General features: G+C 34.2%; 1 protein-coding gene across 1 annotated transcript in view; it reads right to left on the reverse strand.

Annotated features, from left to right (window-relative positions):
- LOC145254718 (bactericidal permeability-increasing protein-like) overlaps nt 1–15,000 on the reverse strand; it is a 59,496-nt gene that overhangs the window by 14,487 nt on the left and 30,009 nt on the right. Inside the window, exons 3-5 of the mRNA XM_080113439.1 lie at nt 6,870–6,992; nt 5,883–5,953; nt 3,972–4,126 (exon numbers count right to left, since the gene is read on the reverse strand). Coding sequence (XP_079969565.1) covers nt 3,972–4,126; nt 5,883–5,953; nt 6,870–6,992 — 349 coding nt within the window. The remainder of the gene's footprint in view (nt 1–3,971; nt 4,127–5,882; nt 5,954–6,869; nt 6,993–15,000) is intronic.

Genomic DNA, 15,000 nt, shown 5'->3' on the forward strand with positions numbered 1-15,000 from the left:
GGATCAAAATTAATATATATATATATATATATATATATACATATATATATATATATATATATATATATATATATATATATACATATATATATATATATATATATATATATATATATATATATATATATATATATACAGGGTGTCCATAAAGTTACTAAACAGTTTTACCAGTTACTAAACCTGTAAAAAAACAAAAATATTAACTATTAATACAAATATAATACAATAAAACAATAAGACTGTATAGTAACTTTACGGACACCCTATATATATATATATATATATATATATATATATATATATATATATATATATATATATATATATATATATATATATATATGCCCAGAAGCATGCCAAGTTTCATTTCTCTATTGTCTTCCCTGAGCATTCATTTCTGCCGGCTAAGCCCCAAACGGAATTTCTTCAAAAGGTCCGAATCAAGATTTATTCGGTATACCAAAAATTTGACAAAGTAGTTTGGTAGAGTTCTTTTCGCACATATAGGAGCAGTATCACTTTAATTCAAACACTACCGTGTTAGATTATATTGTTAAGTGGCAGTTTTAGTCATTTTTTTCTTTTTTTTTTACATTTTCACCCCAAACAAGGCACATTGCCACTTTGGTGTAGGGGGCTTCTATCAGAGGCAACAACTACTGGGGTACTATGTTGGGATTTGGGCAGCAAGATGTCGGGTCACGTTACATTTGAACTTCTGCATGTCAGTACAGTTGGGGAAGCAGTGGCCTGGAATGGAATTCCAGAGTTTATCGGTTCTGGGGAAGAAACTACTGGAGTAGAAAGATATTTTACATCTAGGGATCTCTACAGTGTGGGGGTGGGATTTAGGTGCCTGTCGAGTTTGTCGAGGGTGTTTACGTCGTGGGGGCACAAGTGCTTGCAGTTCGTCAGAGCATTCATCATTAAAATACTTGTAGAACAGGCAGAGGGATGCAACATTTCGTCGATGGGACAGAGGCTGAAGCTTAGATGCCAGTTCAGGGCCCATCAGATTGGCGACTCTCTTTTGAACCTTGGCTAGGAGCGAGAGACTAGTAGCAGATGCACCAGCCAAATTATGACAGTAATACTCCATACATGGGCAAATGGTGGCCTTATAGAGGTACAGGATACTTTCGGGTGTTAGTAGTTTTCTAGCACGGTAGAGAGAGCCTACCTTCTTCGCAGTTGCTCTGGCAATGCCTTCAATGTAATTGTTCCAACTCATGTTTCCAGTGAACGTTAGGCCAAGGAGTTTGAAAGATGTACTCTCAGATAAAGAGTCGTTGGTCATTGCTATTGGTGGTAGAGAAGGTTTCTTGTAATTATTGAAGGAAACTAGTTTAGTCTTGGCGGCATTGAACGTGACCATCCATTTTTGTCCCCATTCCACTACAGATTGGAGGGCATCCTCTAGTGTTTCTGTTATTTCGATGTGATTTAAAACTTCACCGCTCACTCATTTTTCGATCGAATTTCAAACACTCGGTACAGTATATAGATCACATTCTCAGCTATATAGTAAAAAAAAAAAAAGATTGATTTTCGTTCAGTAAAGCAAAAGTTATGATGAATTTTCTGTTGTTCAGAATCGTGAAATTATGGATCCGTGAATTCCTCAGAAGAAATAGCAACAATCAATTTATCAAAAGGAGATAAAGAGCATTTTGACATGATTGACACTTTGAAAATTGGAAAGGAAGCTGTAAATACCTCATAATATGTTTATATTACACTATTTTTATTTTTCATGATTAATTGCGTAATGTAAACATACTATATGGTAGTTACAGCTTGTCTAAACATGGTCGACGGGGGAAGGGCATGTATAGGTATAGGAGTTATCAGTGTCCGACAATAGGAGGCAACCAGAGTAACCTCCCCTGACTTCTATAAAATGCCGAACACGGGCGCAGCGAGAAGGGTGCAATACCCCGCTATACTTAACTCTTACAGGTTCCACGCATCATCCCTAGTATCTCTTATATATTTAATTACAACTATACCTATACATTATTCAATAAATCAAGATAGTTATGTACAAACATAAAACGCAACCGTTTCTGGTGTCATTTTGCTTGGCTCATACGTACAGTAAATAGAAACCAATGCCATTCTTTCAAGAGACAGAGTGTGTACATCGACACCTTTCCACTTCGAGATAAGATAGTTAAAATATTGTCCACTATTTTTATTGAAAGTAGAAAATATTCGTACCTGGCTTTTATCGCCACACGAGATGCTACAACAACTGACAAGTTTTTTCTCACCCTCAAAACTGAAACAACTAAGACTGCTACCACTGATTTCGATCACTCTAAATGGGCACTATCACTTTATATATATACACACGGTTGTGTCTATTTTATTAAATGGAATATGCCATAGAGAAAATATTCTGCCTTAATATACATATATATGTGTGTGTATCTGTCTATGTATGTGTGTCAAACCCCACATACACCCATACACATATTTGTGTGTAAAATACCGATTGTTAACTGGGAATCCGTTGCCAAAATCACCGGGAATTCTGAAGGGCAAGAAAACCTTTTAAAGTGTCAAGTTCCTTTTTCTCGCAGAAGAGCCATTGCAAGTTTATCTCTGATCTATCTTTAATTTTTATGACACGTGCTCGAGTGAGCTGCAATCTGTGGTGCTCCTGCAAAAGATTCGCAGCAGGTACTCGTCTAGCTACAGCAACTGACAAATTTTTCGCATTCTTCAACCGTCCCTAAATCTATCTGAAAAATTCATGGGTAGATTTCTTCCCAGCTGACTATGACATAGTCGTATTCAAGTCAAATGTAAATAAATTCTTGTTGAGCTTCTTACACCATTACGTCCTAAGCAAGGTCAACCAATACTGATCATGGGATGTTGTCTCATCATCTACTAAACACATTATCCTCGATTCGTCCCAGGTCTTACTAAGTAGTGACACTCAAGTTAATAAAAAAACGATATCGCCTACGACAATATGTTTCGAAAAGATTTAACTCTATTAGCAAAATAATTCTATCTGTTATTTAAGCATATTTTTTTTCATAACTTTGCCTTGAGAATATATTTACACAAGTTTCAGGTGAGCACAGGTCCATCAAGTTTACCAAAAGTTAAAGAGAAAAACATTGGAAAGAAAAGTGAAGCCATGAGCGACAGAAGATACAGCCCACCCCAGCCACCCCTAAAAACTCTACCACATCTACAGCTACAGCAATTGCCAACATAGCTACAAATTTAAATTGGAGTATATCGCCACACTAGATGCTGTAGTGAACCAAACTACATTTGATTGTATGATTGTATTTTTGGTGATCAAAAGAAGTTCTTAAAGAGAAGATTACAGGCTGATTTTACTTTAAAAAAGTGGAAATCTCGAAGAAAAACCTAATTTGAAAATGTAACAAAAAACAATCATAGAAAATTAATCGTTTTAAAAACCAAAACGTACGTTTTTACGCACATGGCTGTGTACAGGTTATCTGTCCCTGACAATAGGAGGCAACTAGAGTAACCTCCCCTTACTTCTATAAAATAGAGAACATGGGCACGGCCATTTGCATTTTATATTGAGATTACCACAAGTCAGAAGGGTACAATATCTCGCTGTACTCTCTTACATTGCACTACAAACAGATTTATACAAACCACGAGAAGAGTTAACGTTCTGATAACTAAAACGTACGTTTTTAAGCACATGGCTCCACACATTATCCCTAGTTTCTCTTGTAAATTTAATTACAACTATACATTGTTCAGTGAATCAAGATAGTTACGCACAAACATAAAAAGCAACCGTTTTTGATTCAATTTTGTTTGGATCATACACATCCTAAATAAAAACCAATGTCATTGTTTCACGAGACAGAAGGTGTCCATCGTCACCTTTTCACTTCGAGATTAGATATTAAAAAATGTCCATCATAATTATTTCGTAATTTATTTAAAGTAGAAAATATTTATACCTGCTTTTCAATGTTTCTTTTCATCACTTTGCTTAAGTAATTAGATAAGAGGTTTAAAATACTGTGTTTCTTGTAAAAGATGACTCTTGTTCGAGGGACGTCCGCATGACAATCACCAACAACCGCAGTCGGACGACCAGACGCCGGATCCAAAGCTGCAATTAAATAGAGTTTCTTTTAAATAGCAACATAAAAAATACAGTAAATCGGTGGACAAATCGCAGGTGATACTATCGATGTTCCCTTCACGTGTGATAAAAGAAGGAAGGATGAGAAAAAAAAACGAAATATAACAAAATAAGAAATAGGTTAATGGTCGGAACATATGTGTAGAAGATACAGTCGATGCAAATACAGAGGTCTACGAGTTTGTTCATCAACGCACACAAAGAAGAGTTGAAGAGGGGCTGTAATCAATATAAGGGAAACGACAAGAACAAAAGAACCGAATATATTGGGAGGGGGGGGTATTTTTTTTAGGTACTGGGTTTTACAAATGTTGGTAATGTTTTCGTCGTTTTACAGCAGTCCAGTTAAGAACTGAGTCTAGTTAAGCAACTGTTAGCTGGACAGAGTTGAGACCAGGACGTGGCTTGGACCAGGTCGGAAAAGCCTTGGGAGATCAAGATAAGAAAAAAGAAATAAAAAGGAGATCTGAAGAGGAATTGCAATGAATGTGTTGGCTGGATATTTTTGTTTTACGGCATATCAACCCTTTTCAAGTTATTTAATGCCGAATCCAGTGATTTTGAAGAAAAACTTTTCTAATAGAATATTTTTTTCAAGTCAGTTTCTATTTAACCCATAGTTGAAACCCTAACAGGTACTACCACTCCGGGTCAGAGTGGACCTGGGAGCAATGACAATTAAAGAGTGGCTCAACACTCCTCCAAAGCCCTGAAGCTGGGGCCTCGCAATCGGATATAATTTAAGGTCATATCCAGGACAGCAATTAATGTGAGGGTGACAACGGGAACAAAAAGGTTAGATTTTTGGGTTTGTTTTATAGAGTGACTGAGCTTAACGAAGGTTGGAAATGTTGCCGAAGTTTTACGACAATCGAAATAAGAACCGAGACCAGTTGAGTCACTATGAGTTGGAGACATTTAAAACCAGAAAAGCCTTGGGATATCAAGATGAGAAAAAAGAAAACAAAAATGACAAAATGAGAGAAAATAGGTTTATTGAGAAAACAAAAGTATAGAAAACGTGGTCGGTAAAATTTGTTCAGAAAGGTTGACAAAATAAAAAATAAAAAAAGGCTGCGGTGGGATTTTTTCGTTAAGGTATCGCAGTTACAGGAACTAAAACAGGATTGTTAAGTAATGTATGGAAGTTATTTAAGGACAAATGTTTGAATAATAGAGACCAATATGTTTTAGTTTTATGAACGACGGACAGGATAGACTGTGGTCAGAAATAGATCTAGAAGTAGTGCGTGTTGTTCTTATTTGTAAGGGAAACGGGTTGGAAGCGTAACCATTTGTGATAGGGAGTGACATATAGTGAAACTGTGTGTTGTGTTGTAAGTAGAAAATCCAAGCCAGTTTTTGTGGTGGACATTAAAGTCACCAAATACATGTACTTGTGCGCTAGTGTCGAGGGAGAGTGCTGTGTCTATGCTGTCAGAGATTTTGTTTATTATGGTGCAGTCCTGGGTTGAGGGAGAGCGGTAGAGAAAATAAAAATAGTTAATGTTATGTAGTATGTTAATCTAAAGCACATAAAGGCTTGATCGATATGATGTTAGCAGTCAATGTCTCTTACATCTTTAATAACACTGCAAAAGAAAGGAACAATGTGATTAATCAGTAAACAAATTTACCAAATCAAATCATTGTATAATAAATATGGCATTAAATTAGTATTGCAATTTTTTTTATTCATCTTTAACAAAAATGAAAAACTCACCAAGTTTTACATTCACACTGGAACTCATTCTGGAGGCTACGATTTCGAACTTGGCGGTATCACGAAAAACACTGAAAAATCAAATCAAACAATATAAACATATTTTGTAAAATACTTAAACACAAGTTTATTATATTATGGACGTCCTCCTTCTGTGACAGTAAGCGTAACTATTTTTGTAATGAATATTTTTAAATGCGTGATGTGGACCATATAAATTTAAAAACACGAGAGGTGTGGCAGATAATTATTTATATAAGATGTGGAAGATATTATTTGTCAGAGGTGTTGCAAATATATATTTGTGAGAGTTGTGGTAGAAATTCATATGTGAGAAATGTGGTAGATAGTTATTTGTTTGTGAGAGATGTATATATTTTTTTGTAAAAAGTGTGGCAGAACTATAGTTGGCATGAGTGACAGATAATAATCCATAATTTATTATTTGGAGATGTGGCTGATATAAATTTGTGAAAGGTGTGGCAAGAAATATATTTGTGAGAGATGTTGCAAATATTAACATATAATAGGTGTTGCAGAAATATATTTGTGAGAGGTATGCCAGATATTCATTTGTAAGAGAGGTTACAAATATTTACATGTGATCGATATATCGTGTATTAATTTGTGAGAAATATAGCAAAAATATATTTGCGGAAGGTGCGGCAGATATTTATTTGTGTTTGAGTTATTGAAGATATAATTTTGTGAGAGATGTAACAGATACTAATTTGTGAGAGATATGACAGATATTAATTTGTGAGAAGTATTGCCAATATGAATTTGTGAGACGTGTGAAAAACATATTTTTTATAAAGGGCGTTACATACGTATTAGTGAGCAAAGGTGTGGCAAATTTATTCTATGAAATATATCAAACTGTGTAAAATATATAATTGTGGGAAATATTAGTTGTTACAATACATAGCAATGGGAATATATAAAAAAAAACGTATACGCGATATTGTTTTAATAATATCAACTTACGCGGATTTAATTTTGACAACTCCGGTTATACTCAAATTGATATCAGCAAATTTGTAGTTCATCATTTGTTTAGGCAGGAAGGTCACTGAGTGTGATTTTACATCAAAGTTGGAAACTTTCATTCTGAAAATAGAAAAATATGAATATATATATATATATATATATATATATATATATGTGTGTGTGTGTGTGTGTGTGTGTGTGTGTGTGTGTGTGAAGGTCACTGAGTGTGATTTTACATCAAAGTTGGAAACTTTCATGCTGAAAATAGAAAAATATGAATATATATATATATATATGTGTGTGTGTGTGTGTGTGTGTGTGAAGGTCACTGAGTGTGATTTTACATCAAAGTTGGAAACGTTCATGCTGAAAATAGAAAAATATGAATATATATATATATATATGTGTGTGTGTGTGTGTGTGTGTGTGTGTGTGTGTGTGTGTGTGTAAAAGAGATTTAGAAGGCTGTCACAATGCGAGGAATGAATTATAGTCGCTGTTGGTAAAAGGAAACGAGAACAAGTGGCGATTTACAAATCAATAATTATTACATTATTAATTTCGGAAAAAATTTCCCTTTTCAAATGGTGTGCGTAACAGGTCGATTCAAAGCATGCTAATGGAATACGTCGCATAGACTTACAAGTAAGACATTTTACCATACAACTGAATAAATATATATATATATATATATATATATATATATGTATATAATTATTGATTTGTAAATCGCCACTTGTTCTCGTCTCCTCTTACCAACAGCGACTATAATTCATTCCTCGCATTGTGACAGCCTTCTAAATCTCTTTTACACACTTATCCCACACAATGCTTCAAGCAAACTACATATCAATCCTATATATATATATATATATATATATATATATATATATATATATATATATATATATATACCACTATGGTTTGAAAATAACAGAAAACACTTTCTTAATTATTAAAGGTGGCCAACTTAAAAGTAACCCAGAAAATGTAGTAAAGTGAATGAAGAATCGTTTATTGTTTAAATTACCTGTAGTTTAAGATGCTGGAGGTGCTCCATCTCTTCCGTAAATATGTCATAAACACTGATTTGTGAGACGTGTATATATAGCGTCATCTTATATATATGTTATTCCTTAATGGGAATTTATTTTTGAGATGAGGATTATATATATTAATTTATTTTTATTTCGGACTACTATTCTCATCTTTATTAGTTGTTGTTTGTCATCTTTTATTGGTTTGTTTATTCACAAAGTTTCGGCCAACTAATTGCTTTGGCCGAAACGTTGTCAATAAACAAAACAATAAAAGATGAAAAACAACAACTAATAGAGATGAGAATAGTAGTCCGAAATAAAAATAAATTAATAAAATTAATATGTATTCCATTATCTAAAATAAAAACCAAAAATATAGCTCACCAGCTTTATATATACAAGAATAAAAAAGCATTGGAAATGCAAAAGGATATAGGGATGGTATGCCAAAAAGTATACAAACAAGATAGCCATGAATGACTAGGCACATGGAAATAGAATTGCATCCAAAGTATAGCCCTATAGCTTTTTACAACCGTAATGATGGCACGGAATGAAGATTGGAGAAAAGCTATAGGGCTATACTTTGGATGCAATTCTATTTCCATGTGCCTAGCCATTCATAGCTATCTTGTTTGTATACTTTTTGGCATACCATCCCTATATCCTTTTGCATTTCCAATGCTTTTTTTATTCTTGTTAATTAGTATTTTTACTTACAGTTTATTTTTAAACTTACATTCATGATAGTATTGTCTTTTTTAGGAGGCGGCTCATTGCCGCCTCCATTAGTAGCAGGTCGCTTCCTGCTGGGTTTTAGGTCTTTGGGTTTTGGGCCTTAGGAGTTGCCTCTTGGTCCTCCATCGGTTCTATATTACATAGAGAGTGCTACCGCCTCTCTGATAAAACAGTTAGAGTATTATAAAGTTCTAAAATGTTCATACCTTCACTATTAAATTTTTCTTGGTTCATTCTTTAGCGTTTTGGCAAAGATTTGGCAGTTTTTTATATTTATATTTATAATAGTTTGTGCATGAGGCAGCTTTTTTCTCCTTGGAATCCCTGTTATACCGTGCTTTTGAGTCAGCACGTGAGGCAGCCTTCTTTTTTTCTGGTTCTTTGTTATAAAGAGCACGTGAGGCAGCTTTTTTCCCTCGGAATCCCTGTTATACCGTGCTTTTGAGTCAGCACGTGAGGCAGCCTTCTTTTTTTCTGGTTCTTTGTTATAAAGAGCACGTGAGGCAGCCTTATTTTTTCTGGTTCTTTGTTACAAAGAGCACGTGAGGCAGTTTTTTTCTCCTCAGAATCCCTGTTATACCGTGCTTTTGAGTCAGCACGCGAGGCAGCCTTCTTTTTTCTGGTTCTTTGTTATAAAGAGCACGTGAGGCAGTTTTTCCCCCTCGGGATCCCTGTTATACCGTGCTTTTGAGTCAGCACGTGAGGCAGCCTTCTTTGCCTCAGGATTTGCATTTTTACTTAATTTTTATTATTTCAGCATTTTTATGATAGTATTCTTTTTGCTCAGATAATATCTTGACTTTGTTTTTTTCATAGTCTATATTTCTCTGAGCTTTTTTACTACGTGCTGACTTTGGCATTTTTTATTAAATGTAAACATATAACACTTATGTGTATCTTACTATAATATCACTTATCTTATAGCAAGACAACTCTCGTAGAATTGAGATACTTCCCCGTCACCAATAGTTAAAGTGTGGAACGGTATGTACACCAATAGTGTAGTTGTTATCTTTATATGAAGTCCTAATCAGTGACAGTGTGAGGTTACTTGGTTAATTTATTGTAGTTTATTTTATAAAACTTACTTGTTTTTATTAGTAGATTGTGTATAGTAGCCACAATATCTAGTTATTTTTGTGGCTAGGGCTTGGATTTTGATTCTTTTTGGTCAGCTTCCAGTGAGTTCTTAGAAGATGACTTTCTTGCAGTTTCTTTTGCGGTTAATTTAACTTATTTCCTTTGGCGTTTGGTGAGTTCTTAGAAAAAATGGTCTGATCTACTTTTCTTAGCGAGCGAAGAGATTCAGCTGCATTTAACAATGGTTGCTATAGCGTATTTTTGCGCATGCGTGAGAATTTCAAGTTTCCTCCTTAGTTTTCAATAGTTTGACAGTAGTCATGTGTCTTTCTGCCAAGAGCGACAGACGTCAGTGTTAGCCGTGATCGTCTAGAGGTTAGGACCCCACATTGTGGCCGTGCTACCCTAGGTTCGAATCCTGGTCGCAGCATTGACATTTTGTACATATTTTACAGTCCAAAATCTGAAGAATTATTTGTTTTTATAACATTGTTTTTTGACGTCGTACTTGCTGATAGGTTACTCTTATAACAATTTTGATCAACTGAGATAAAGATTTCGTGGTTTCATTAACGCTGGTGGGTTACTGTTTAAAGAAAAAACCTTAACGTTCACCTCAAATATTCAGCGTCCAAGAAATATAGGCCACTGGCAAACTGGAACGTCTGTGAGCATCCGGTGTATTATTTGGAGCTGTCCCTTTTGAAAGAAGTTCCGTGTTCGAAGTGGTCTGTCTACATTGGGTATATAGTGTTTAAAACTTGTTATTACACGTAATCTTATTTAATTATAGAGTTAGCTAAAAAGCGATGGGGCACTGCACTTCTCCGTGTAAAGAGCAGTCGATTGATGCTTGAACTGTTGTCAGAGACCGTTCGTACACCGAGATACATCGTCTCAATAGAAAGAAGAAAGCAGAAGAAGAAAGAAGAAAGAAGAACAATTGGCCATTTTTGTACCCTTTTTTTTTTTTGCTCTCTTTTGACATTTTAACCGACGTTCTGACACTCGCTGGATTCGTAAGACGCTTCTCTGTAAGAATATGTGCTTTTTGAAACTTATAAGTTGATTTTAGTTGAGATTTGTTTTGTTTTGTAGGCGTATATAGGCGTGTACGGGCCATCGCTATATAGAGAGTGCTACCGCCTCTCTGATATATATATATATATATATATATATATATATATATATATATATATATATATATATATATATAAAGGGAGACAGAGAGACGGTGAGCAAGAAGCTAGCATACAAGTAGCTTTCGTTGCTTTTCATTCAGTTACTTTTGCGCGCCTGCCACCACTAGCACAAAGCTTTCTACGCCTCTGCTCTGTTTCAAGTGACCGGATTGTCCTTGGCTATAGAGTAACTTTATTCTATTCATAAAAAGTTCTAATCCTATACGTCTATTACTCTTACATTAAAACGACACATTTTGTAGCAGGTGAAATACTTTTTCAAGAAATATAAAATAAGATTTACAAAAATACAGACAACTTCATAATCTCCAATCATCATTTGTGGCGAACAGTAGCCCGAAATAAAAATAAATTAATATAGCGTCATCTTATTAATAAAAGATTTTGTCGTGTGGTGTAAGTTGGTCGTTAACATTATGATTAGAGAGGTCGGGCTACTTTTAAATGGGCAGTTTTATCTGAAAACAGTTGATCAGGGAAAGATAACATAGTTTGAGTTACGTTTGGGTGGGTAACCCTGTACCTTTCTTTATTTTTTTCGTATTTCATGTAATCAGTTTCGTACTATAATTAAAAAAAATAGAATAATGTACTAGCTTCACAATTTCACAAACATTTTCTATGCTTCGCCGAATCATCATAAAAGCCAAGTACGTCCAAGCATGAAATACTGTTGCCATATCTGGGCAGGAGCTGCTAAAAACAGCCTATCCTGCCTTGACAGAGTACAAAATAGACTTCGTGGCTTAGTGGGGGATGCCCTTTTCTCTACCCTGCAACCTCTCTCCCACAGAAGAGACGTTGCGAGCCTATCCTTGTTTTATCGTTATTTCCATGGCAGGCGATCGTCTGAACTCCAATCTCTGGTCCCCCCCTCGCCAATCTTTCACGAAAAACACCCGTCTAGCTGAATCCACTGTGAAAAAGTCCCCCCACTTTTTATCTGTGCCTAAATCAAAACGTGGATTTCATGAACAAAGCTTCTTTCTTAGAACTGCACGCCTGTGGAACTCTGTTCCGTCTGCCTGCTTCCCACCGGACTACAACTTGGATGTCTTCAAGTCCAACGTAAACAAATTCCTAATGAACCGCCCCCTTAAGTAAATACTTCATCAAATCTCCACACTAACGTAATGTACTTGCAATAACCCTTATCCCTGAGTGGCTTCCGGGCCTTGATAAGTGGTGATCACTGTGCAAAAAAAAAAATCATCATCTCGGTTTTTTTGAATTGTGAGGAATTTTATGTTTTTCCTTAATCGTCTTCACAATCCATATTTAAAGAACATAAGTGAGATAGCTGCTCTTCACAGGCCATCAAATATTCTAAAATAAAAAAAATATTATTGTAAAGTGAAAATTCGTTTGAATGAAAGTAAAATACAATAATGATAAATATCACGGAAAACACATCCATGATTTATATATAAGAATATTCAGTTTAAATGTTGTTAATTAAAATTTAGAACAAATTCATTTCTTGTCTCAAATATTGAGCTCCTACATCTGGTAAGTGTTTTCATATAAATATTAAATTAGAAGGTCGGAGGTTATCGGCAGAACAATTGGACGGATATTGTTTACTGAGGAAGCTGAATGTGGTTGTTAGTCGAAGTGGTGTAGACAACTGGGCCAAACAACAGATGATGCAATATATTTGAGAATTAAAGTTAAAGGAGTGGAGTTCAGTGGGTTTTAAGACATTCTTGGGTCTGCGACTGTTTTGATTTTTACTCAGTTGAAGGGAGACAATAGTTTTGAGGAGATGGAGAAATGAAGTGATCAAAAGATTGTATGTCGATGGTATAAGACACACATGCGCAGAATGCAACTAATAATTATAGAACGTGGCAGAATTACTGTTCTATATTTGTGTTTAAATTTTTACATATATTTAGAACCCGTGCTCAATAATTGATAGCCGTCAATATGAGAGATTAGAACATAAGACGAAAGAGTAGGGAATTACGACACACAGGTAGTGGCTATGTTGTCGATTCGGACCACTTTGGAGCGAATATATATATATATATATATATATATATATATATATATATATATATGTGTGTGTGTGTGTGTGTGTGTGTATGTATATATAAAATAAGGATTAAAAGTAATTGATATTAATTAAAATATAATTAAAAATAAGCAAAATTATGATGGTAGACCGATTTTTATTTAAGCCATCAGAATGTAAGAAACTACGGTATATATAAAGTTATGTACTCTCAAAAGATATATATGCATATATAAATATAGATCTATATAGCTATATATATATATATATATATATAACTATATAGATGTATATTTATATATATACATATATATATATGCATATATATACATATATTTACATATATTCATACATATATACATATATACATATACATATATACATATACAAACATGTATACACATACATGTATATACATATATATATACATATATATACACATACATATAGATATATATATACATATATATATATATATATATATATATATATATATCAAGTATTTATAAAATATAAATGTATGAAGTATTTTTTTAATTTTTATTTATTCATTTTTATTGCCTGAGGTATATGAATACACCATATATTTGGAAAAATAACTTTTTTACACAAACACTTTTTCGACAGTAACTTCGGTCTTCCTCAGTGTAATCTCTCTCTCTCTCTTTCTCTCTCTCTCTCTCTCTCTCTCTCTCTCTCTCTATATATATATATATATATATATATATATATGTATTGTAAAACTCAAATTGTCTTGCTGTCGTATTGAAACCGTCCATCCGGTTTACAGCCTTCGATTTGAAAAAAATCTTCACATGCACAAATAAAACCAAAACCATGAAGTATCAACAAGTTTTTAGCGTCCTCGAAACCTGGATATCAAAAAGAAACTACTTAACTGTCAATACATTTTTTTTTAACTCGATCATAAAAAAACCATGTAAGTTTTCAGAGTCCCAAATTTCTTAAACGATTATTAAAGTTGCGTGTGTGTTTTTTAATAGTAAATTATTTTCAAAATAAAAAAAATGTTTAGCTAATGTAATACAATACTTGATTAAAAAATATTTATGATTTTTATGATTTATTCCAACGGATTTAACCTCCTAAATACTTAAAATCAGCTCCTTTTTAACACGGTTAAAGTAAAGATAATATAAAAAGCATTATTTAAAAAACATAAATAAACTTGTAATGTTTTAGTGTGGGGGCAATTCTTATATAAATTTAACGTCAATTGAGCACCTTGTTCTTAGGCACATAGCGGTAAACAAGGGATGCAATCGTTAGCTTCTTGCAAATTTGGTGGCGGGGGTCGCGAGTCATAAGTTCCAAACATTTTTTAAATACGAAGAAACACTTTAAAACGTGTGTGGGGGATATTTCAATTTTATTTTAGAGATTTGCTTTGAAAAAAAACCTCGTTAATAATTATTTCCTGATATTTTTAAGGCTGCAAACACACACACGCACATACACCCACGTACACACACATGCACACATACATACACACATACACACACACATACACACACATACACCCACACATACACACACATACACACACCCATACACACACCCATACACACACATACGCACATACACACACATACACACACATACACAGGCATACACACACGCATACACACCAACATACACACACATACACACATCCACACACATACACACACATACACACACAGACACACACAGACACATACACGCATGCACACATACACACATACACACACATACACACATGCACACACGCACACCCATACCCACATACACACACATACACACACACACACACGCACATACACAAAAAAATTAGCGTGAACCTATACATTTCACACTTATAATTGTTTCTTTTCGGGATTTTTTTTTTCAATTTTTTCAACGGTTCACACACCTCTTATATAAGGGGCATTCATTTAATCTAAGGGCAAAGATGTTAAGACTTTTATTAGCCAAAATATTCCTTGTTATTTTCACTGGTCGCCATGTTTGTTTTCGTGCGCTCAAAATTGAAAGCATGCGCGTGAAATTAC

Source organism: Euprymna scolopes, chromosome 30, assembly GCF_053919585.1.
Source record: "Euprymna scolopes isolate OS-2025 chromosome 30, ASM5391958v1, whole genome shotgun sequence".
Classification (NCBI taxonomy): Eukaryota; Metazoa; Mollusca; class Cephalopoda; order Sepiida; family Sepiolidae; genus Euprymna; species Euprymna scolopes.